This window comes from Dunckerocampus dactyliophorus, chromosome 3, assembly GCF_027744805.1.
Source record: "Dunckerocampus dactyliophorus isolate RoL2022-P2 chromosome 3, RoL_Ddac_1.1, whole genome shotgun sequence".
NCBI classification, from domain to species: domain Eukaryota; kingdom Metazoa; phylum Chordata; class Actinopteri; order Syngnathiformes; family Syngnathidae; genus Dunckerocampus; species Dunckerocampus dactyliophorus.
Window position 1 is genome coordinate 20,217,232 of NC_072821.1, and position 24,058 is coordinate 20,241,289.

At 39.0% G+C, this 24,058-nt stretch overlaps 1 protein-coding gene across 1 annotated transcript in view; it reads left to right on the top strand.

The window, feature by feature from the left end:
* The window catches only part of gpc5a (glypican 5a), a 172,994-nt gene extending 149,433 nt beyond the window's left edge, over nucleotides 1–23,561 (top strand). The window contains exon 9 of the mRNA XM_054770652.1: nucleotides 19,953–23,561. Within this exon, the coding sequence (XP_054626627.1) occupies nucleotides 19,953–20,104 (152 nt within the window). The 3' untranslated portion in view covers nucleotides 20,105–23,561. The remainder of the gene's footprint in view (nucleotides 1–19,952) is intronic.
* The last annotated feature ends 497 nt before the right edge of the window (nucleotides 23,562–24,058 follow it).

A 24,058-nucleotide genomic window follows, 5' to 3' on the forward strand; every position in this document is an offset into this window, starting at 1 on the left:
TTGAATCCTACTTCACGGAAATTCAGTTATTGCGGACGGGTCTCGAACCAATTAACCGCGGTAAATGAGGGACAACTGTATAGTGTTATAGAAATAATTGACCCTTCTCGACACTTTTGGGAATAAGCTTAACGTAAGTGCAATAATGCTCTGCTGTCCTGGATGACATGCAGGCTTCTCAGTGAGAGAACTTTTTAATATTGGAATACGATTTTACAAATGTAATCAGCACAAATGACACAACATTGTCATTAACCTTTCATTCAGCAGCAATGTGCTGTCACTCACCATATTTTATTTTATCACCATTGGTTGGTTCTCATCAACCAAACAATATTTCCTCTCTCACTTCCATCTCACTTACAAGCACTTTCTGTCACTAAAGGTTTAGTTTCTTGGTCTCCTTTTCGTTTGCTGTCACGATTCATGGCAAGGTGTCGTTGATCTAAAAGCCTCACAATGTTGAGATACCGTATGTCTCTCACTTTCTACAAGATGATCTGCATCGTTCTCCCCCCCATAAAAACTCATAGTCATTCTGAAAAAGTTTTACTCCGTAACAACAATGTGCACTGTGGAGGACGAGTTTCCACCATAATTGTTTAACATGATTGGTTGCGTTTCCTTTGGGAGTCATGTTTTCGTGTTGGAAATGAATCTGGGAGGATGGACATCCATTAACTGTGGTGCTGTGGAGGTAGAGAGACGATTATCTGACTCCAGCAGGTTTAGCTGGTGTCTTGCAGTTTAAAGACATCAGGATCCATCTCCCAGCTGTCGATCAGAATCTGAAGCATGTCTCCATTAGCATCGTGTTGGCAAATTTTTTTCAGTCCTCCATCCATCCATAGCTTACCTCCGCACATCCTTAATTAGGCATGTTAATTATCCGATCTCACAATATTAAGTGTCCTATTTGTGCAAATGTGGTTGCTGAAAATGAATAGGTATTGATTAGCAATAGTGGCATTCAACGCACTCCTATTTGCACATTAGCCTGGCATTGATTGCTGGCTGCACTTCCTGTGTGCAATGCTGAGAATCGACCTGATTCCTAATGTGTGGTCCAGGCTTGACCATTAGAACCATCCATTATCACACTTGCCATCCAGAGGCTTGTCACTGAGGCCTGGTGGGAAATTGGCAAGCAGACGTGCTTGTGACTGTGAGGAAGAGTCAGCTAGGTTCTGCTGTCACCTTCTGTCACTAAGCTGTTGCATAATTGATTGATTGACCATTGCTTAGACTGTATGGTTCTGGTGCTGCTTAGGATCTAAATAAAGCAGTTGTATATGCGCAAGTAAACTTTGTCCTCACCAATATCCATCCATTTCCTATATCGCTTGTCCTCACTCGCGGGTGTGCTGGAGCCTATCCCAGCTGTTTTCGGGCGAGAGGCGAGGTACACTCTGGAGTGGTCGCCAGCCCATCACAGGGCACATATAGACAAACCATTCACACTCACATGCACACCTATGGACCATTTACAGTGTCCTCAACTCAGTATGGCTATTTACTGTACAATACGCATGAGGAGTTGCCATATTCTTTTCCTTCAATTCCTTCAAACCGGCCTCTGTGGTATGTTTGTATTGAGCATGACTTAATTGCTTATAGCACTTGTCCGCACATACAATCTTTATCTTTTGGGTGAGTGTAACTTGTGTACACTGGAGGTCCAAAGTTTGGTGGGGAGATCTATCATCATAACACGGCTAGGCAGTTTAATAACACTGCTGTGGACTCCTGAGAAAAGTAAGGCATTTATTTAATGTAACGTGGGCAATGTCCGGGCGTTGACAGATGACCCCGGCAGGAAAAACGATGTTTGTTGACCTCTTCCCACCCCATAGGGAATGACAAATATGCTGTCTTTAATTCTGTACAGGATTTTCTATTTAAATAAAGACACCAACAGTTTATTTATTTGCTTTAATGTGGTGAATATGACCAACACAACACTGAACATTGTGAATTCTACTAATGCAGTATGCTCTACGAAAGACGTAATGTGGATGAGGCAACGCTCAATACAATGATGCCTTAGGCCAACTCCTTCATGTCCAAGCACCCAAGTCCCAGATTGTATATTGTGCTTTTTAGAAATTCTGCATCTTGTTGATCATTCCGTCATTATCGTTATCATTTGACCGCCAAGCAGCTTCTTTCCTTCTCCTGTGTCTTGGTGGGTGGTGTGTGGTATATAATCTGTAAATATTGTCATGTAAATAATCTTGTCCTGTGTTTTTCACAATGTCCATATCTGCAAGCTCACAACTGCTTTTACTTACGGATGTTCAAATACGGTTGAACCTCAGTTACCGTCTGCAGTTAGTGTGTTTTCCTGTTAACGCTGAAAATGTATGCCAAAATGTTGTCTTGGTTTGCGTACATTTTCTGGTTAGCGTACAATATGGCGCGCGTCCTGTCGTGTTGTGAATACACTGCTTGAGTGCAACTGTGTTCTTAATTTATTTTTATCACAAACATCCTTGTTAGCAGCTTGCTCCATCGACATGTCATCCATCTGTGATGTCATCAGAGGTTGACTGTAGTTTTTTGTTCAATGCTAACACAAAACATGTTTTTATAGTTTTACAATTATAGTTTAACATGCATAAAACAATTCTAAATGCATAAATGAACACGTAAGGTTACTTTTACCTTCATTGAAGACGTGCTGTTGTTGCCAAAGGCACAATGTTACAGCGAGATCAACAGGCACCACCTTTTTGGTTTTGTCTTGAGTTATTTCTTGAATTTGGTGTTTCTGACCTTTTTTTTTACCAACTGTGTTTTGTGTTAACATTTTTGGCTTTCTGGAATGGGTTAATTGGATTTCCATTATTTCTTATGGGAGAAATTTATTTGGATACAGTAAGTTTTGGTTAGAGTCGGACCTTCTGGAACAGATTAATGATGCTAACCGAGGTTCCACTGTACACATTTTTTCAAATGCAGTTTGTTCTATGTAATTTTATTTAGCGTATATTCACATCTTACTTACTGGAAGAATGCATAATGCTTTTGTCAAGATATACCGAGTTGCTTTCGACTATTTGCTGCTTTAGTGTGCTGGCTATGCAGCCTAATCTGCTGCACATCGATGCTCTGTATTGCGTGGAAAGTTTGCTGTGGAAAAGAAGCCCGCTTGTAAATCATGCATATTGGATGAGACATGCAGCAGATGAGCCTGGGCCCTCCAGTCAAGCCTAGCATTAATTAAATATCAATTGGCCCTGCTTCCGTACCTCATTTCATGCCACATTCACACCTTGTCTGGGAATGTTGACGTAAAGTTAAAATGAAGGTTGTGGCCTTGCAGTTTCATCTAATATGTAGCACAGCTACTCCAAGTCACTGTGGTCCTGACACTGTGATTTCTGAGTTGATTTCAACAGAGCGCATGGAAGTAAACTTTGGCAATGAAGCCTATCCATGGTGAATTGTTGTGTTGGACGAGACAGAGGTTTAATACTTAAAATTATTGGTGCGAAATGTTACTAATAATCTTATTGAAGCTGGCATGGGATGTAGTGTACTGTGTACACACAGTAGAAGTCAATGTCTTTTTTTTCTGCAAGCTACTTTTAAAAAATGAAAATGGCCAAGAGCTACTGGTACTTCTTTTTGTAACAGTTATTTTTGTAGCTTATCTCAGCACAAAGTAACTGAATTAGCTTGTTTTGTCAGAACATTAACACAATGAAGGTATCCACAACTCACAGTTTGAGATTCATGAAAACAACAAAAGCAATTATGTTCATTTGCATCTTGTATTTCAGTGTGCATTTCTGTCTAATGCAGGTATGACTGCCAAGTTTGTAAATGCACAGGACTTGATGGAAAATGTCTTTTGCGCCGATAGATGGCAATCACATGAGGTGTGGATGTAGACAGTGGCATGGGAACTATATCTCAGCCATGGGAAGGATGTAAAATTTAGGGCGTGTCATCAGTAGTGTACCTTTGAATCAGTGGTTGTTTCGGCCGGAAGGGAAGGGGGTGGGTTTAAAACTTTGTGAGGGTCGTCAGGTGGGTGCCTTCCTTCATTGGTGTTTCGATGATAGGCCCACTGATAGGCCCATGACACCTCCAGAGAGCTCATCTGCAACACCTTGTGTCCCAGGTGTGTTTCCCCCCTCTGCTTTGAGCCCAGCAAGTTGTACTTGGGGATCATCACAATGTTTTCTGGTCATGTTGGTTGGCCGGCCAGTCCTGGGAAGGTTCACTACAGTTCCATGTTTTTGCCATTTGTGGATAATGGCTCTCCTTGAGGTTCGCTGGAGTCCCAAAGCTTTAAGAATGGCTTTCTAACTTTTTCCACTTGAACTCAGGTGTGATAAACCAAAGTTAAGCTACTGTATGTTTTAACAGGGTGGCAATTGCTTTTTCACACAGGACCATTTGGGTTTGGACTTATTTTCTCGCTTTATAATACAAAATGTCATTTAAAAACTGCATTTTGTGTTCAGTTGTGTTGTCATTGACTAATATTTCAATTTGTTTGATGATCTGAAACATTTAAGTGTGACAAACATGCAAAAAATGAGAAATCAGGAAGGGGACAAACACTTTTTCACACCACTGTATATAGTGGAAATTTTGGTTAAAGTCACTAAATTGTTCCAGAAGGTCCGACTCTAACCGAAACTGACGCTAACAATTCTTTCCATAAGAAAAAAGAGAAGCACTCGAAGAGCGCAGATCTCCGCCAAGTGCCATAGTTCCCCTAGTATTGTGATTTACACCAAAATAATAAACCTACATTTTTTTGGATCAGTCTTTGATATGAACCTCTTGGAAACTTGTCCTGTATTATTTTTATAAGTTCTCTGACCATTTTTTGTAGAATTATATGCACAAATGCCAAAAATGGTCCTATTTTGCAATGTTAAATCTTTTTTTTAAAATTCCTGGATCCAGACGGTGATCACCCCCAAAATTTAATCAGTTCTTCCATATCCCACAAATATCATCCAAATCCATTCAGAACGGCAAAAACATGCACTTTGCGAGGTAATAATGTAAATCCTATTAATCTGTTCCAAAAATGTTCACACAAAACACATTTTTAAAGTTTTACATGCAGAAAACGATTTAAAAGGTATAAAAATACATATACTGTAAATGATGACTGAAAGGGATAAATTAACATTTAAGGTTACTTTAAACTTCATTGAAGACTTGGTTCTTGACGTGACTCTTCCATGATGTGGCAGCAAGGTTAACACCTCCCTCTTCAATACTACCGTCCTGTTTTGACAGGAGTTACCGTATTTCTTGAATTCAATAGTGTTTCTCACCTCAGTAACCCAAAAATGCAGCCAAAGAAAGTTGCAAGTGCCAGCATTTTGATAACAAAGGTAACCTAACCGTAAAATGTAGGCAAATCGAGGCATAATTTTGGCTTAAAACACACAAACCGAGGTTCCACTGTATACCATACCAAATAGTGGGAAGATAATTGAAATCAGAACAGAACATAATGTAAGTGTGTTGTACAATGTTTAACAACATTTCAAGACAAATGGGAGTGTAAGGGATTTTTGAAAATAAGCAAAATAATCATCTACTAGAGCCAGTATTGTGATATTATGATTATGATATATGATTCTCTTATTGTATGGTTCCCTGGTATACTTGATACATATAGATGTTGTATTTGAGGGTGTTCAGTGGAGTTGCTGCTCATGTACCACCCTCTCGTCACTGACATTTTATAGAAAGTCAGCAACCCTGTTCACCTTGGAGTCCTTTTGATGATGTTTAAGGGATTGCATTAATCCTGAGATCCTATGTCTCCCTGCTGAGAGGATGAAGCCACTTAATGGATCACAAAGTTAATCAACCACTGGGAGAACCAGTCAGCTGGAGGAATGGGTTAAGTCATTTGACTGTGGTTCCTCTGAGGCAGACACACACACACGGCCTTTTTCTTTATGAGTCATTTCGTTTAAAAAATATATTTTTCTTCTTATGTTGTATAACTTGGGAGTTCTGAGGTGTCTGCAGGTGCATGAGGTCACCATAGTGCTTTCTGGGTGTGCCAAGATAAGCATGCCAATTCACATTCTGGTTTGTTTTCACAGAGGGAGAAATAGAATTCCAAGAATGGCCTAAAAGATGTGTGACATTTTTTTGATGTGCTTTTAAATGCATCACCCTGAAATGTCTGTGTAGATTCTCAGTCATCGAGGTTATGGTAATCAGACCAGACCAGCTTCTTCTAAGGAAGCCTTTTGGATAAAAGGTAAACCGTCTTCAACAAACAAGAAGCGTCCATTTGCCTCAATTCAACCTTTGCAGATTACACTGAAATATGTCAGTTGTAAAAGTGTGCAAGACAGCAGGCATATACTGTACTTATTTTTATTGCTATATCAATTAATCATTTAAAATGAATAGTGTGAGCTTTAAAGTCTTTTTGATGGTACCCTGGCACATGGCAACCCTATTTTAGTTGTTTATATACAGTATTAGTTAAACAGCTTGGACACTTTAATGTTTTAACACTGTGGAACCTGCATTAGAGTATTAGCATATTTTTCAGTCTATGTTAAAAATGTATGCTAAAATTTTGCCTCAGTTCGCGTACATTTCCCAGTTAGCATACAATACGGCGCGCGTCTTGTCGTGTTATTAATACAGTCCAACTGAGTCCTGATGGGTTTGTAAAGTATTTTTTCACACAAAGTCCCTGTCAGCAGTGGATTGACATGGAAACCTGAACCGGAAGTCATTGTCCACCAGTGCTGTCACTCGTCTATGACATCATCACCGGTTGACTCTGTAGTTCTTTCCTAAGCAACACAGTTACACCACAAGTCGCAGCTTTTCTTATTGATCACGGCTGCAAAATAACCCACAGTGGAGCAAAGAAAGTTGTACGTGCCAGCATTTTGATAAAGAAGGTGAGTAACACATACATTCATTGGCATTTAAAAAATTCCACTTTATACCTGTTGGGGGAGCTATAAATCTTCTTCCCAGTGTTACTTTAAATGACCTGTGTGAAAGAGGACATGCAGACCTCCTGGCTCATGATCAGGTCCCCGTAGTTCTTCATCCTCAGCATGGCGAGGAGCTATCGCTGGCCTAATCAACCATTAACAATTCCACAGCTGCTCTGATGAATTTGGGCCATGCCTGTTGCCGCGTAATCCCAGAGAATAAAGCTCAGAGCAGCCGTGTTTATCTAAAGGTTAATGGGAGGTTAATAAGAGAGGGAAGGGATCACTGTGTATTTAGAAACTTTATTATGGAAAGTGTGTTTTCCTAAAATAGTTACATCATCACTGGTTAGTGTGTAATCATGCTAATTAGCTAACCATCTCTTTGTGAAACTAAAACAAGGGTTTTGTTATTTATGGTGCTGGCTGATGGATTTGAGAAATAACCAGTGATTGAGGTGTTTTATTAGAACTTGGCAAAAATTTGAGGCACTTGGTTTTGATTCAATTGCATTTTTGTTTCATCAACACCTTGAAAATGGGCTGTGCTTTCTGCATGCTTTGTTGTGGATCTAATTTAAGGTGTGCATGTTAGAGTTGAGTAGAGACGTGGTTTGATCACGATAAATTGCAATTGGAAAAATTCACATTCCTTATAGTGGCCAACCTCTGGTCAAGTCAACAGCCACCGTATGGAAAAAAAACAGATGCAGTTTGAGATTATGAGGTCAGAGTTTATTAAAAAATTGTATCAATTGCAACATTTTGATTGACAGTTGCAAAAAACATTTTTTAATCACACAGGGAATACTTTTAAGCATTTCTAATCTTCTTTTATTCAAGCACACAATGAGCGCTCATCCCTTGATGCCCTTGCTCATTGCGACACAGATTGGTGAGTGCGGCTGTGGCAGAGTGGGATGACCCTGTGCTGTTCATGTGACACGAATTTGCGTTTTGGCTGATTTTCTCAAGAGGGTTTATTCAATGAAGAGGAGGCAGGAGATGGAGAAGAAAGAGTTTGAGGCGAGCGGTATGCTCATGTGTTCATTTGATTGTTATGCGTTGATGTTTTGTTTTCCTCTTTGGAGAAAGGAGCTGCACATGAAAAATTTACCACGTTCCTTGCTTTGGCGAAGACTTCCTGATCCTTTTGTTATAATATTAACGAGATTGTTTTGAGCATGGCTTGTATAACGCTGCAGACTTGTTTTTAAGAGTAGAGAATAATTTTTAGTGTAAATAAACAACTTTGTGTATAGCAAATGACATTTCCATTATGGTTGAAATGGCTCTTTTTTTGGGGTTTATGGATGTTTTGCCATGATATCACAAATCATTTGAGCTATTTTGCCTGAATGCATCCTCCTTGAAAAAAAGGTGTGGACATGGGTGCAGAGATAGGGGTTTTTGAAGCTGATTTGTATTCTGCCAGTGTTTGTGTGTGTGTGTGTGTGTGTGTGTGCGCAACCTGAGAGTGAGTGACTGGCGGTCAGAGCCCAGTATTGACTGCTCTTCGGATGTAATAGAGGCTGGGGTGATGGGATCCTGGACATGAACACTCTCACTGTGGGCATGTGCAGCAGAGCTATAGAGGATATAAGCAAAGCACTTAATCATTCTGCTGGCTCCATGCAGAGATGCACAAGCTTCTGTATTTTAGAATAATGCTTCGCCCTTGAATTAGATTCCATTGATCTGCTTCACGCTATAATTGCACACCAACAGGATGGATGCTGGTTTTATTGTGGGTGAGCCGAGACACTTGAAATCCTTTAGCTGTAGAAAGTAAATTAAATCAGACAAAAGGCAGACTGACCTGATTCAAGGTGACTGGTTTATGTGCAATCCTGTCAGGTAACTCTTCTGTCTGTGTCTGCTTTAGTTATCTACACCATGTAACTTCATACTTTCATTGATTAGCTCAAATTTGATCTTGGAAGCTTCCAGGTTCTTTTGATTTCAAAATTACATAATCAAAAGTACTTCAGTCTGTCATCAGACAGCATGAGAACACAACTGGATCACTGTGGCTACTTCATCAGTATGTATGGTTTAGGTAATTGACACTTGGTTGTGAATTACAAAAACAACATTCTCAGCACAGCCAAAATGTTGCGTTTGTTGGCAACCTTCTCTGGTCAATTTAATAGTTATTGGCCATTATTATTATCATTTTTATCTGCATGCACTCTACATTAGCACCTCCTACATAAAAATGATTTAGTGCATGCAATTGATATTCAATCATTTGCGTCTTAACCAACGTAAAGGGAGAGTCTGCTGAACGGGGTACCAAAGAGGGTGCAGTCACATGGAGGGGCATGATGCACAGACTAGTGTTTTGCAGCTTACATTTCAGCTGCTGTGATTTCAGGAGTATAACATCTAAATGTGCACTAAAAGCATTTTGCTGCATCCAGAAGCTCCAAGAAAACGTGTACACGTCGCAAATGTAACCAGCATAGTCCGCACACAACGTAACTAAAATTGAATCACGGCGACTACATGCAAATGAGCTGACCTTCGCCTTGACACACAATGCGAACTTCAAAGTATTTTAAAGTAGTCTTATTTCTCACTTTTTTGGGTCAAAACTCACACAAAAATAAAAGTGACACTGATACAAAATCGTAAATATGGCTTAATCTCCATGATACGTGTTACAATCATGATTTCTACTGATCTGTTTTTTTTTTATACACCATGTTTGTGACAATTTAAGGTACGTTTAAAGCATTTATAGTTATAGATATAGATCACGTGTGCTGAACTCAAGGCCCGCAGCTAAAATGTGTGTTTAACTCTACACGATTATCAGCAACACCTTTTTAAAACTAGTACAACCTGACTGTACAAAGTAACACTTTAAAAAGGCATAGGACAGTCAAAAATGATAATTTTAACTACAACAAAGCATGCTGGGAAACGTGTAATCCGCCCATTCGACAGCTGCAAACTCTTGCAGGTTACACATCTCACAGATTGTGATGTTTTTGTGTTGATATAAGACTCTAGCTTTTGCCCGGACATTGAGAGAATGACAAAGACGGTTGATCAACAATTATTTTATTTACAACCACGCCAAAAGCACACCGTAGTCGTATATCCGCAGCCGTCTCCCCTTCCCTTTTCCTGGCTCATCCGGTGAGCAGTCAGGATATATTCACTGCCTCGGAGACTATCGGGATATCGGGAAGTATACATTTGAAGCAGAATTTTTGAGTCAACTATTTGGATGCTCTGGTTGGCTTTGGTGTACCTAATTTTGCAAACGGTTAGTCTCTGCACATGTACTATTTATGATAGACAGCACTCCATGTAAATCCCTAATCAAATGACATATTTCAGTGCCAGAATAGATTGTTGAACAACAATACCCAAAAAGGTAGCGATACCAACTCAATATAATAACATACTACAAGTATACGTGTGCCTAAGTGTACATATAGCTGATTGGGTGTTGGAGGGGCTATCAAACAGAGAGGTTATTGTTACTGTTTGAAGCATACTAAACTAAGATTTAGTTTGCACTCCTCTTCACGCATCACTTGCTCAAGTTCAGGCGATGCACACACCAATCTGGCACTGCTATACAGTAAATATGTGAGACAGCTCCAAAAGTCAAATGTGACGTTTCTAGATTGACTCAATATTGAAAAGAAGGAAAACCATGAACAGATTATTCATGGTCCATCAGTCACTGGCAAATTAATGACATTGATATGATTTTTGGGGATAAACAGTATACAATATTTGTTTTGTATTCTCGGAGTGTCTAAGACTAATGGAAATGGGATGCCGTCTCCAGCACAGTTATTTTCAATTGTTCTGCCTGCACTCAGCCTTCCTTCCAAGAAGTCTCAGGTGGCTTCTTGCTATTAAGCGTCTCTCTTCAGTTGATCTTGTTCTCGTGTAAACAAAACAATTGAAGCAAACAACTCCTGGCCTGGAATATGCACTTATCTTTTTTATTTACACTCATCCTGACTGCTATGTTTTTTCAAACATGCTACACTTGGTGTTATTTCTATGGAATAAAGACAATGTAAGACGTAGTTTGTTTGTTATGTTGTCAGCATACACTCGTTGGCCGGAGGATGGGGCAGGATTTGATGATGTGGTCCGCCGTCTGCATAGGCTCCCCACTCACACACTTTGCCATTGTTCATAGTCCCCGCTGGTACATGTGGTTCCAGGTGGTGGAAATGATGTGAATGACAAACAACAAACAGAGAGGCAAACAGCTTTGCTATTGTATGTCTCCATCATTAGGATGATTCGTTTGATATAAAAGCCACATTGGTAATATAATATTATGATATAATGTGATAATTTATAAATATGTGGCAATGAATTATATAATGTCAGAATAGTATTAGTAATAATAATTTATGTAGCACCTTTCTAGAGACCCAAAGTGCTTCACTGAAAGTCCATTGTTAATTCACTCCACAGTCACACACTGTTGTTGGTAATCTATATTTGTAGTCACAGCTGCACTGGAGTAGACAGATGGAAACGTGGCTGCCAATTTACACCAACGGCCTCTCAGACCAGCATCAAACATTCATTCAGATTTATCCACCAGTGTTGGCGGGTGTGTCTTGCCCAAGGACACAGCAGGAGTGACTAGGATGGAGGAAGCTGGGTTCAAGCCGCCAACCCACTCACGATGCAAAGAAAAATAGCACATATGAAACACACAATGTAACTGGACCACACAAACTATGCGGACACAGTAATATACATGTATACTAGTACTCATACTACTAATATACATCATACCACTAATACAAAACCTGCAAGACATGCTGGAAAGTCCACGTGCACACTTCCCCAACAGGAAGTTACCCAGCCTGACTTGCGGGTTATTAATACAGTATTGTTTTGCATGTCGATTAATGTGTGTTTGTTTCGATTTTCTGTGTGGTGCAATGTATTTTTGGTTGCACCGTGAGTGATGTAGACCTCATTGCTCAGAAGCCACAGTAAAAGTTGCCACAAAACTTATTTCTTGATCTGCACTACAATTTATCAAGCATCTGCAAGTGTCGCCCCTCTTCATCTCCTGTGTGTCGCTCTGGCTCTAAAATGGAAGAGATTCCCACGTTGTTTTTTTTTTTCTGTTTTTATCTGTCTTGCAGATACAAAAGGTGTAATCCATTTTTGGAACATAGCTTTTCTTCCATCTTGTTCTTTTTTCTATTTCTTTTAAGACGGCAGTGGTGGTAAAAGACAAATATACTGACTTGCTACAAATAGGTGATGATAAAAAGGAGGCGAAGGTGAAGGTGGGGCTCAGAGGAGACTTTGCGGACACACTTCACACAAAGACGTTAGGGACGTATTGTACACCCATCCGCATACAAACACACGCATACAAGAATTATAAAACTGAATCATTGGGCTTTCCTCACTCTTCTTTATATAATGCCAGTGTAATCCTTCTAACTTTAGTTGTTCAGTGCAGACTGAAAATAATCCTCTTTGACTTCTCTCAGGGTTCAGTTCTCAGTTTTATTTCTGGCAGCAGCAGTCTAATAACGCTGTCAAATAACACAGAAATCAATGTGGTTAAATGGTGGTGAGGTCTGTGCCCCAGGTAGAAGCCTTCGCCATGCCGTATATTTGAGTTCTTTCAGCATTTAATGCTTTACTTGTGAAAACAAACAGATGGCCTCAATTGCCGCCTATTGTCACACATTTATATTGCAAAACAAATATACATTTAACATGCTAGTTTCTGTGAAATGTATCCCTGAAGCAGTGGGAGTAATGTTAAAGTTGTCATTCTGTGACCCAGAATACTGGAGCAGAGAAGGTAAAAATGGCACAGTTCACTTGGAACGTTGACCCTTACATATCCACACAAAGGCGACTTTATATGTTGTGTTTTTTCAGTTGCAGTTAGTGTGGTATTGATCCTTGCTGGTCCAAGTCCTCAGGAATCAGCGACTATTGATTTCACTTCAGTTGTAAGCATCTTTTTCAGACCAATGTGTCTCTTCAGACTGAGTCCTATTGCCCAGACAACTTTCCCAAACATCTCAACCCCTTCACTGTGGGTTTACTGCAGATCCTTCCAAACCATCTTCCAAAGTCACTCTTTTATACATCATAGTACACCATTTTTCATCTCTTTTTTATTCCTTTTCTTCCTACTTCTTCTTATTCGGCCTCATTTTTTGTCCGCTAACTACTCCTCCATTTCTTAACCAATTCAAACAAATCCAACTTTTTCCTTACTGGTGTGACAAAAAAGGAATTTGTTGCTATTGTTAACAAAGGTAGAGCGAAAACAGCAACTGATTGTAACGGTATTGAAATGGAAATGATAAAAAAAGTTCATTAACGAGATAGTAGAACCATCGACGTACGTCAGAACTTATCATTCCAGCCCGGTGAATTTCCAAACAAAATGAAAATAACTAAAGTAGTTCTAATTTTCTGCGATTGGCTGGCGGCCAGTCCAGTGTGTACCCCGCCTCTCACCCCAAGTCAACTGGGATAGGCTCCAGCATAGCCCCGCGACCCAAATGAGGAAAAGCGGCATAGAAAATGGATGGATGGATGGATAGTTCCAATTTTCAAAAACGAAGACAAACATCAATTTACAAACTAACGACCAGTCTCCTTATTACAACCATTTCCCCAAATTATCAAAAAAGGTATTTTACAACAGGTTGGACAAATTTATTAGTGAGAATGAATTACTCATGGACAGCCAATACGGATACAGAGCTAACATTTCAACCTCCATGGCACTGATCAAAATCACAGAGGAAATTACAAACACTATAGACCACAGAAAGTGTACAGCTGCAGAATTTATGGATCCGACAAAAGCTTTTGATACAATTAATCACAACATTCTAATTACAAAATTAGAAAGGGACGGATTTAAAGGGTTAGCTTTGAATTGAGTCAAAATCTACCTAGCAAACAGGAAGCAATATGTGAAGCTAGGAGAATACACATCTGCACGTTTATGTGCGGAGTACCCCAGGGGTCAATACTGGGACCAAAACTTTTCAAAAATAATTTTACATTTTCTATTACTAAATCATTCTGCTAATTCTACAGCAGTGACAAGGCTTAGGTGGTAAGAACACTTGGTTCGCAACCCAAGTCCGATGTATGCAATCATCATGTATGAAATTATATTCCAGATGGATGTCACTGTACTCTGACTACTTAAGGGCAATGGTTAAACTAAGAAGACATTACATTTTGTTTGATTATTAACTTATTGCAACCAGCACTTCTTTAACAATGACAGTATTTTGTTGTAACAGTCCACAGCTTATGCAACCTTTTGCACAAAGCTTGTTGGAGTAGTCTCTTTCACACCTAGTGCATACAAGCAGTGCACAAAGTGGATGAAGTACTATTCACATGTTTAGAATGTAAGAAAATGTGCAACAAGCAGGTAACATATTGTAGCTCAATTGGTCTGATTCAGCCTTATTCCGTTGGGTCAATTCCAGTCGTGAGCTCAGCTTCCAAACTACTCTTACTTTGGTTCTATGTTTTATCATATTTCCACAGCATTTCAGTCCAGCTTCAGCTTCTAAACAACTCCCATGTTTATTCTAATTTTCGATTTTCATACCTTTTCAAAGCATTTCAGTTTTGCTTCAGCTTTTCAGCATTCACACGCAATGTCTACCGACGTTGCATCATCTAGTAGGAGGAAGCAATTGTTATTTATTTTATTATTCAGTGCAACAAATTATAATTATTGAACTGAGCTATTATCTACAGGCCTATCAGTGGTTCTCAGCTGGTTTGGCTGCAGGACCCACCCTCACCCCTTAATGGCAAGCGATGACCCAAATTGCAGAAATTTTTCAACTCAAATATCTTATATTTTATGAAAATACAGTGCCGTTTGAATTTGAGGTAATGCAAAATAACAGCGCTACACAGATGACTTACAAAAGATACAAAATCATTTCTCTATGACATTCAACATAAATTAAATGCATTGAAAAAAATTTGCTAGCTTGATGCAAATTTACATTCGAAATTCCCATATAGCGGTTAGCATGAGCAATTTTACATGGCAATTTCAAACACCTCCAAATATGACAATTAAATCAGTATTGTTTTCATCACCGATGACGATGGTGAAATTATTTAGCTGACGAACCTTTTTTCATAACGAAAACGAGACAGTGACGAGCTAGTCATTGATTTTTATTTTTTTATCATTGTGCCTGAAAGTTTCCCGGTACCTGCCCATGGGCGGGGTGGTTGGGGACCCCTCTATCAGACGTTTAAAATGCATGGCATTTCGGCCGGGACATTATGTCTTTTAAGATAAGATATACCTACATTTGATTTTGTCATCACCTGTAGACTTTTACAGGTATACTTGAGTAATTGTAATTGAGAGAGAAATTGTATCCCCTCTTTGTTTTTATCCTCATCCAATTTCCAGTACTTATTGACATAAATTACATTTTATAACTTTTTTTTGTGTGTGTGTGTTTTTTTTTACTAAAACTAGACTAAAACATTTTTGAGTTTTCGTCGACTAAATCTGGACTAAAACTATCACATATACTGTAGAAATGACTAAAATCTAACTAAAACAAGAAGTCTTTTCATCCAAAAAACTAAGACTGAAAATAAAATGGCTGCAAAAAACAACAATGAATTAAAAAGATAAATAAGATGTGCATTCCACTTAAACAGCTGATACATAATAAGCATAGCATACTTACAATCAAACACTTCAAAGGCTCAACAAGAGACTGGACTGGAACACTCCTCTATGACAGCACGTTTCAAATAGTAATACACTAAGTCCCCAACTTACGAACACAATTGGTTCCAGATGACCGTTCTTATGTCGAATTGTTCTTAAGTAGGGGAAAAGGTAATATTACCAATGATATAGGTACTACATGTACGTGTATACATATACAGTATATATGTATGTATGTAAATATGAGTTTGGATGCAGCAGTAATATTAAATGAGGATAATTAATGAAAAAAACAATAATAAAAGTGATATAATACGTAATGATAAATGTTATTTACCTTTGAAGAGGAGTGGTCGAGCATACGTAGTTGTGGTGGAGTTGGAGGAGGAGTTATTGAAAAAAAGGACAAGTCGTCGTCGTCGTTAGACTCTTCTAAAAGAGGTAGTGTTCTGTGGGTGGTGTAGAATTAAGCAGGCCTATTAACTCTTCATAAACTTTAATCACACGCTCTGTCCGGGTCGTACAATTTAGCTTTCCCTCCCCAGCATCTAACTCTTCCTCTGTTGGTCCCATTAGCAGTGTCACAGTGCCCTCTACTGGTCAAGCATGTACAGTAGCAGTATAAATACTGATTGAGCGAGTACAAGGCAAAATAAAATAAAATATAGACCAGTCGGATTGTGTTCGTATCCGCGAATGTTCGCTAGTCGGATGTTGGTAAGTTGGGGACCTAGTGTACAGAGCGCCACCTATAGATGTATTAATGCGGCATCGTGCAGCATGAAAAAATACCCTTCAGAATAAAAGCACAAGATTAATACTCACAAAGTACTTTTCGGCTATGGACCCACAGTTCAGAATCACTGATTTATGTGAATATTTGTGGTTTGACAGAATCTATTTGGCAAAAGAAAAAAAAAAACGACTGGCTTGTGCTAAGAATTTCATTGGATGAATGCTGGTTATGCCGCATCTATTATGAGCCAATCAAATCAACAAATAAACAAATAAAGCTAATTTATGTAAGTCAGGAGAATGTAAACAAACAAATTCCAGCGTTTATTTGTTCCGCCGTGTGGCACAAATTGTGTGGTGCAAAAAATTTAAAAAATAGAGAGAATCTGCCAAATGAATTCATCAGACAGACAAATTTAGTCTGACTGCTTGTTGCTGTATTGGAGGTTCTGAAGCTTCAGTGAGAAAAATCGATATAAGCTGTGGATGTTCACTGCTCCTGTGTGCAATGTTCAGACTGTCTGTGAGCTATATACATTCAAATAGCTGTCCTGGGGACTGCTCCTTGGTGAATCAATAGGTGTTTCATTTCAGGCCACGTTCAGCGATCACGTTTTAACTTTGTAATGACAATTTATTTTATGGACATATTTCAGATGAGAAAATCAATATACAAATACAAAGATCATTCTAAACTGCAATCATAATTCAAATTGTTAAATTCACGGTGGATTCTCCTCGGGTGAACAGCTGCCGCTTCAGCTGTGTCATGAAAGTATTATTGAAGATTGCTGAATACAAAGCTTCTGCTCTTCTTTCTTCTTTGGGTGAAGTCTGATAACACAGCCTTTATTGACTTGGAAAGGGTGTGGGCAAGAGTAATCCTGTCTTCGACAGACTTATGATGCCCGGATTTAAGTGTGCATCTCCTCGAGCAGCTGGCCTTGTGTTGGAGTTGAGCCTCCTCTACGAGGATGAACAAGATAGAGTCTGAGGTGTCCCGAGGAAACATCACGAGAACTAAAGAGAGTTTTCTGTTTTACTCAGGGGGGGCCGTGAATTTCCTCCCGCAACACTTGGGGCTTCCGAAGAGGTGTAAACAGCAAGATGGATGTAGACAGCTAGTGTAGCGCAGTTGTCTCCACTGATATCTTTTGCTGGCGGGAAGCAGTTTAAAAGGGGTATACTAACTTGGATGTGGAGGCCCGGCAATTTCGGCGGTGATAATGTCAAGATTAGAGAAAGCTGCTGATGTCTTTATTGTTTTTAACAAGCAATCACTTACCTCTGTGTGTCATCTCTATGGTGTGGTTTATTTGTTTCAGATGCTGAGGAACATGTTAGGGAACATCACATGGTTACATTTACACAATTCAGCATGTCTAAAAAGGAGCATTTATTACTGATCATTTATTCCCATTTTCTCATTTAATTTTTGTTCATGTCCTGTGTAAAGAAAAGACGGGAAGGTGTGAAGAAATAAAATACCCTTAAGCGAATAGGAGTTAAAATAAGACGGCATACAGCTTGTGCAGTGTTAAGGAAAAGGAAGGAACAACAATTTTTTAAATGAGGATAAAAGTAAAGTCAACATTTAATTAGAATAGTAAATTAGGAATAATTGTTAATAATAAACACAAAATAAATAAGCTAAGATACGTGCGGACATTCAGTAACGACAAGCAAATCCAAAACATAAGTAAGTGTCCCGAGTGATGCCACGCTATAGCAGGAATCGCCCCTAGCTTCATGAATTATTTGCAAGGGACTTACAATATTTTGAACTCCAGAGAAGGTCTCATTGCAGAGAAGAAATTTGGCTATTATCTCACAGCTGCAGTACTGTTGCTACTTGCCGAGACCAGGAGAGAATGCAGACGGAAGAAGGCATAACCGTAACTTGAAAAAGGAAAGCACGGACAGTGGGGGTGAGTGAACGGCAGACTAGACGACATCAGTTTGGGCGTTATGATCAGTTATTAACAGAACTTCACAAGAAACACCCAAGAGGCTCCAGAAATTACTTGAGAAGTTCCCCCGACTTTTTCTAAGCGGTAACCCATTCATGCCAATGTAACGTGCTTTGATACGTACTGCCCGCATTGTTTGCGAGCAGGTTGGGTTGCATTCATGACGAGTTCACACAAAGATTATGCTTGCCAGAAATTTGGAACGTTTCAAAATGTTCGTTGTTTGCAAGTTTACACACAAAAAACTGCGTATCATTGCGGGGGGGAAAAATTGTGAAAATAGTTAAAATAGTGTCAAGGTGGCTTTTGTGAGTTGAATCTTTTATTTTCTTAGTTCTTATTTTCCCTAATCAAGATGCTGCCATCTTCAGTGTTTGTCCACTTCCTTTATGTCTTTGACAACAAGTACTTTGACTTCCTCCGGTCTTCCATATACTGTACCTTGATGTAGATTTAGCAGTTGGCGGTCCAAGTCTATATAACATCAAACAATGGCAAAAAACTATTAAAACCTCTCTTAAGCACCACTTGATGTACTTTTCACATTTACTGTACAGTATTTGACAGCTTGACGCTAGGATGCCAAGGAAATGAACAATTCATTGAATCAATTCATGATTGTTATTTTTTCTTTTCTTAATTAAGTGGACAAAATGCTGATTGCCTTGTTTAAACGAAAGAAAAAAATAAAACATCCATCCAAAATGATCCAAGGCCATTCCTTTTCACTAGTTGTTTTGGGTACTGTATATGCCACAGACCCAAACATTCATCTCTTATCTCGTATCAGCATGATTTTGTTGCTGCTATAGAACATCTACAATTATTTGTCCTTCTGATTTCATTTAAGAATCAAACTAATTGTTTGTAAATTATATGTGCCCTGTACTGTTTGCTGCCAAGTGTCAAACACAATTATGTGGTAATTATCCATTACTTCAAGATAAAAAGTTCATACAAGGTCACAATGTAAATGTAACTTTGCATAAAACACAGCCAAAGTTATATATTACCTGAAAAGACAGCTTTTTGTTTGTAAAATACGTCGTCAGGTGGTCAAATACACTGTCATGAGGAATAAATACAGTATTAGTACATACCTTGGAGTTTTCAACGCTACACATGACCTTTGCAAAAAAATAATGGTCATAAAGTTTCCAAGGGAAGCGATGCAAACCGTCTAACACCAGTGATACCACGTTACCTAGCTTCAAGTCCATGACACTGTGGTATTCTAAAAACCTGAGGGGCTTGGGGTGCAAAGGTGACCCTTAGCTGCATCAGCCCACTATAATAAGTAGGCTGCAATCAAATGAACAATGTCCCTAATGGTTTAGTGGGAGCAATAATAGATGGCTGCTGTGAAAGGTGTGAGAAATATAAATGTAGTTATAAGAGTTCAAATGAAATCACAAAATCTGGATGTTTTGGGAATTGCACAATTATCTTAGGCAAAACTATTTTACTTTTCAGTAACTGATTTAAAAGCCAAGAAAACCCTGAAATCACCATTTTTTGTTGTTGTTGTTGTTGACAATAACAAACAATAAAAAAGGCTTATTTCTGTTTTTCTTTCAGTGAATCCAGATGTGTCCAGTGATCACAATCATCATCATCATCCTGCATCTGCAAAGGATTCCGATATGACAGTCCTATCCAGGAGCGTCAGACTGACAGGATCCGTTGTTGTCATGATAATGCCTTGGTTACGTGTGCTCCTGGTGCTGTAAAAGCTGCATTCAACCCCAAGACTTCATTCCAACCTTATTTAAAGGAGGACATGTGGCGCTCCAACGTGTTAACGGAGCACCGATTCCACACAGGGCAGGACACGCACAGGAGCTCCACTCTAAAGACACGATCTCGTACTTGAGAGAGTGTATTCTCCTGCTTTAACTGAATATTATTTTGTATCCACTACTTGACATTTAACCCCCATTTATGCCAACAGTAACTATAGTATATTTTTTTAAGTGCATTAATTAAATTTTATGTCAGCATGTACGATCCGTGCCCTGTAGCGAAAATATACTGTTGCTTAAATGCTGTCTGCACAAAATAGACTATACTAAATAGTCAGCTGTAACAATATTTAGGAGAGCCAAAGTAATATAATTTTTTATGACTGATATTGGTTGGTAAAATAACGTGGATGAATTTACACAAAGCTGCAACAAAACAACATTGCTATAAGATAGCAAGGTTTTGGATATCTGATTGAAAGCTGTAATATTTGCAATTCTGCCCAAAGTCAGTTTAACTGGTATATTTAAATTGCAAAATTGACCTGCAAGGCTTCTGCTGAAAATAGCTGTAAAGGGATGAGGTTGGGGACATGAAGCAAAGTGGAGAAAAGGGAGGGACAATTCACCGTTATTTCTTCTTTAGAAATAGATTACTTTCTGCAGGAGCCTATTATCTTCTTTCAGACTCTATCTCACTCAGCCTCCATCGGGCTGGAAGGGAGCCGTCAGCTCCTGGAGCCTCCGGTGAAGAAGAATCCAATCTCTTCATCCTGCTACCTGGCTACATATACTATATGTACAATATGTACATCATGAGCTGCTGGGGGTTTGCTTGGATAGAAACAGCAAATGCTTTGTTTCACAGATGCCATGCATGGGAATGGCTGAGAGAGAATTTATTTATAGTATAAGGTGTGCACTCTTTTGCTTACACTGGATGTCCAGGTGAAGATTTGTGGAACCAGGCTTAATTTTATGTGTTCATTCAGCACTTTTATTCCGCTCCTCTTCTCTGATTATCCAGTACAAGGTCCTGGTGTTTCCCATACATTCAATTTGGACTGCACATTTAAGATCAAATAAGAAACTCCGCTTCTTAACATACCTCATACGCACCTGGTCCGGCCCAGAAAAGACGTTGCAGGAGGGATGGATGTTAGTTTTAAGTCACACAGGAACGAGTCAGAGACAAACTTTGGCTTGCATAAGGAAGTGCTATAAATTTGCAGCTGTAAGCTTTGCAAATACTCAGTTATGCTGCACAAAAGAACAGGAGATCATTAATCCAAACCCCCCCTCTCACTCATGGTCCGAACATCAATGGCAACAGAAAGTTAACACATAGAACACGCGATGCAACCTTATCTACTGCACCACACAGAGATGAAAAATAAACACCTACGCACAAACACACACGCAAAATTATACCCTTATCTGAACACTGCAAGGGATGCTGGGTACTCTTTCCCAGCACGATACACTGTATTTAGCGAGTAATTGGACTTCTCTAGGTACTTTCTTTCAAACAGGCGACTGGCGACAAATCTAGCGACTTTTTCTAGTCAAATTGGACACTTTCAGAGACATGATAGCATGAATCTTAAGGCATTAAGAAGACGCATTCAAATTGTGATATGTAGTATTCTACTCTGGTCACAAGGTGTCAGTAATGTTACTGTAATGTTCGGTGAAACATACAAGCGCCAGACTTGAACAACAGGTTTTCATTGCAGGTTTGAAATATCTCACAATAGGCACAATAATCCCTCATAAAAATCCCTAAGAAAACAGGCTACTGTTGCGGCCGTAACCTACGACAAGCTAAAACTTAACACCTGATGTCGCTTCCTGTCCTTCAAACGTCCAGAACACATTTATTCCAACACACATGAGCACAAGTCTTATTTAAGTCTTAAATGGCTTATTTTCTCTGATTATATCTACTATATCGGGTAATACAAGTGTAAAAGTGACTATAGGGTTGTTGTTTTATGTCTCGAGAGCTCTAATAATGTTAAAAAACGTATTTAAAAGGTTGTAAACAGGTTTTCTGTGCGCTAACTATGAAAATATCCTATTTATAAAAAAAGAATCCTTATTTATCCTTATCCTTAGAACCAATTAAACAAGGGATTCCTGTATGGATGATCTTGATCTAGGGTGATATTATAATGGTAGTGTTCACTTAACTTCTGCCAGTAAGAGCATCTATTTTACCTGAGAACAGTAACACACTGTAAATTGTGGCAAACAGACTTGAAAAGCTTTATTTTGTTTTAAACCCATGCTCCCAGTCAGCTGATAATTGTTCAAATGCACAGTATGCTGTGCTTCAGTGTTCATTCCGTACTAAATTATCATTAGAACAGACATCTGTCATCCATATTTAACTAATGAATGTTACATGATCACCCCAGTTATTTCAAGTACAGTATACTTCCTGCATCAAGACGGTGGCGGAAAGGATGTTATTAGCTGTATGTTTGATTGTGATGTACCTGTAAATCTAGGTGATAACAAGCAGCATGAGAATAGGGAAGCCCAATGAAGATTTGTTGATTGTGTTAAGTGGTTGCTGCATTTATTGGCTAAATGGAAGAAATTGGTGGTATGATGATGTCAGTTATATGCTGACAGGTAGCATTGTCACCAGCTGGCAAAGAGCGACGACTTCATTTGTGTTTCGTTCATTTAATAGTTGCAATCTGCTTTGTTACTGCAAAAAATACTTTTTTACCATGTCTTTTGAAGAAAATATTTATTGCATTTCCATCACATAAACAAATTGGGCGTACTCATTTTCAGTTTTACCCTCACCTTGGGCTGCTTTTTAACCTCTAATTAGGCCTTTTTTTAGAAGAAGCAATCATTCAAAACATTGTAACACATTTTATTAAGATAAACAAACTGTTTTTTTTTCTCTCACCTGAGTTTTGAGATATTTCTGATATGTGAAACCACACGCTAATTTAACAATGTTGTTTTAAGGTGACATCCATTGTGAGTGTTGTAAATATCATGATTAATTGTATTTGTATACATGTTAAAAAATAGATCATTTCTTTGAGCATGGGGGAAGGGTTAGGATTTGATAAGCTCGTGCTTCTTCCTATTCCTCTCCTGTCTGTTTGGATAGTGTTGTATTGTGCCTTGTAATATTCTAACATGTTCCAAATAAAACCATTCATTCATTCATACAACAGTCATAGGGAGAGGCTGCAGGCTCTTCTGTTGGGAGATACAAAACCTTCAGCTCTTTTTGTACACTTGATTTTGTCATAACCAAAATCTGGTACTTGTAATTTTTTGTATATATGGTTTGGCAAACCCTAAAATAACAGAACAACTTTTGTTTTTTAATAAAATGTTAAAAAAATAAAAGTCATATCGCAATCGCTGATGTTGGGCCAGTGTTGTGCATTGAAGGCGATGGCATTAAAAAAGGTAAGACTCTGCTCAGTGTCATTGTGATCATTTTGGCCCAGTATAGAGTATGTGTGTATGTACAGTATGTGTTGTATGAGTCACAGCCAACGTTTGACGGATAGTTATAGACGTGCTGCTGTGCAGCTGTCACATTTTTCAGTGGCCTTCTCTTGGTTCTTGTCCCTGCCTTCTCCTGGCCTGTGTTTTCTTTTGGAGATACCCTTGAGCGGGCTGGAGGCGGGAATGCTGGGCACACCTGTGGCTGATTGCTCGTCCCCGATTTAGGCTGACTGCTTGCAGCTGGTGGCTGCCGGTTCTTTGTTCCAACTCCTGCCGTCCTTTACCTCTGTTTAGACTGCTTCATGGTGTTCCCTAGTTTTGTTTTTTTGCTAACACCATCACTTTCAGTTTTTGGACTATTTGTTTTTCACACTGCCTTATTAAAAGACCTGAACTGCTCCACAAGCCCTTTGCCTCTGTATCTGGGGTTCAAACCTTCTCAATAATGTCATA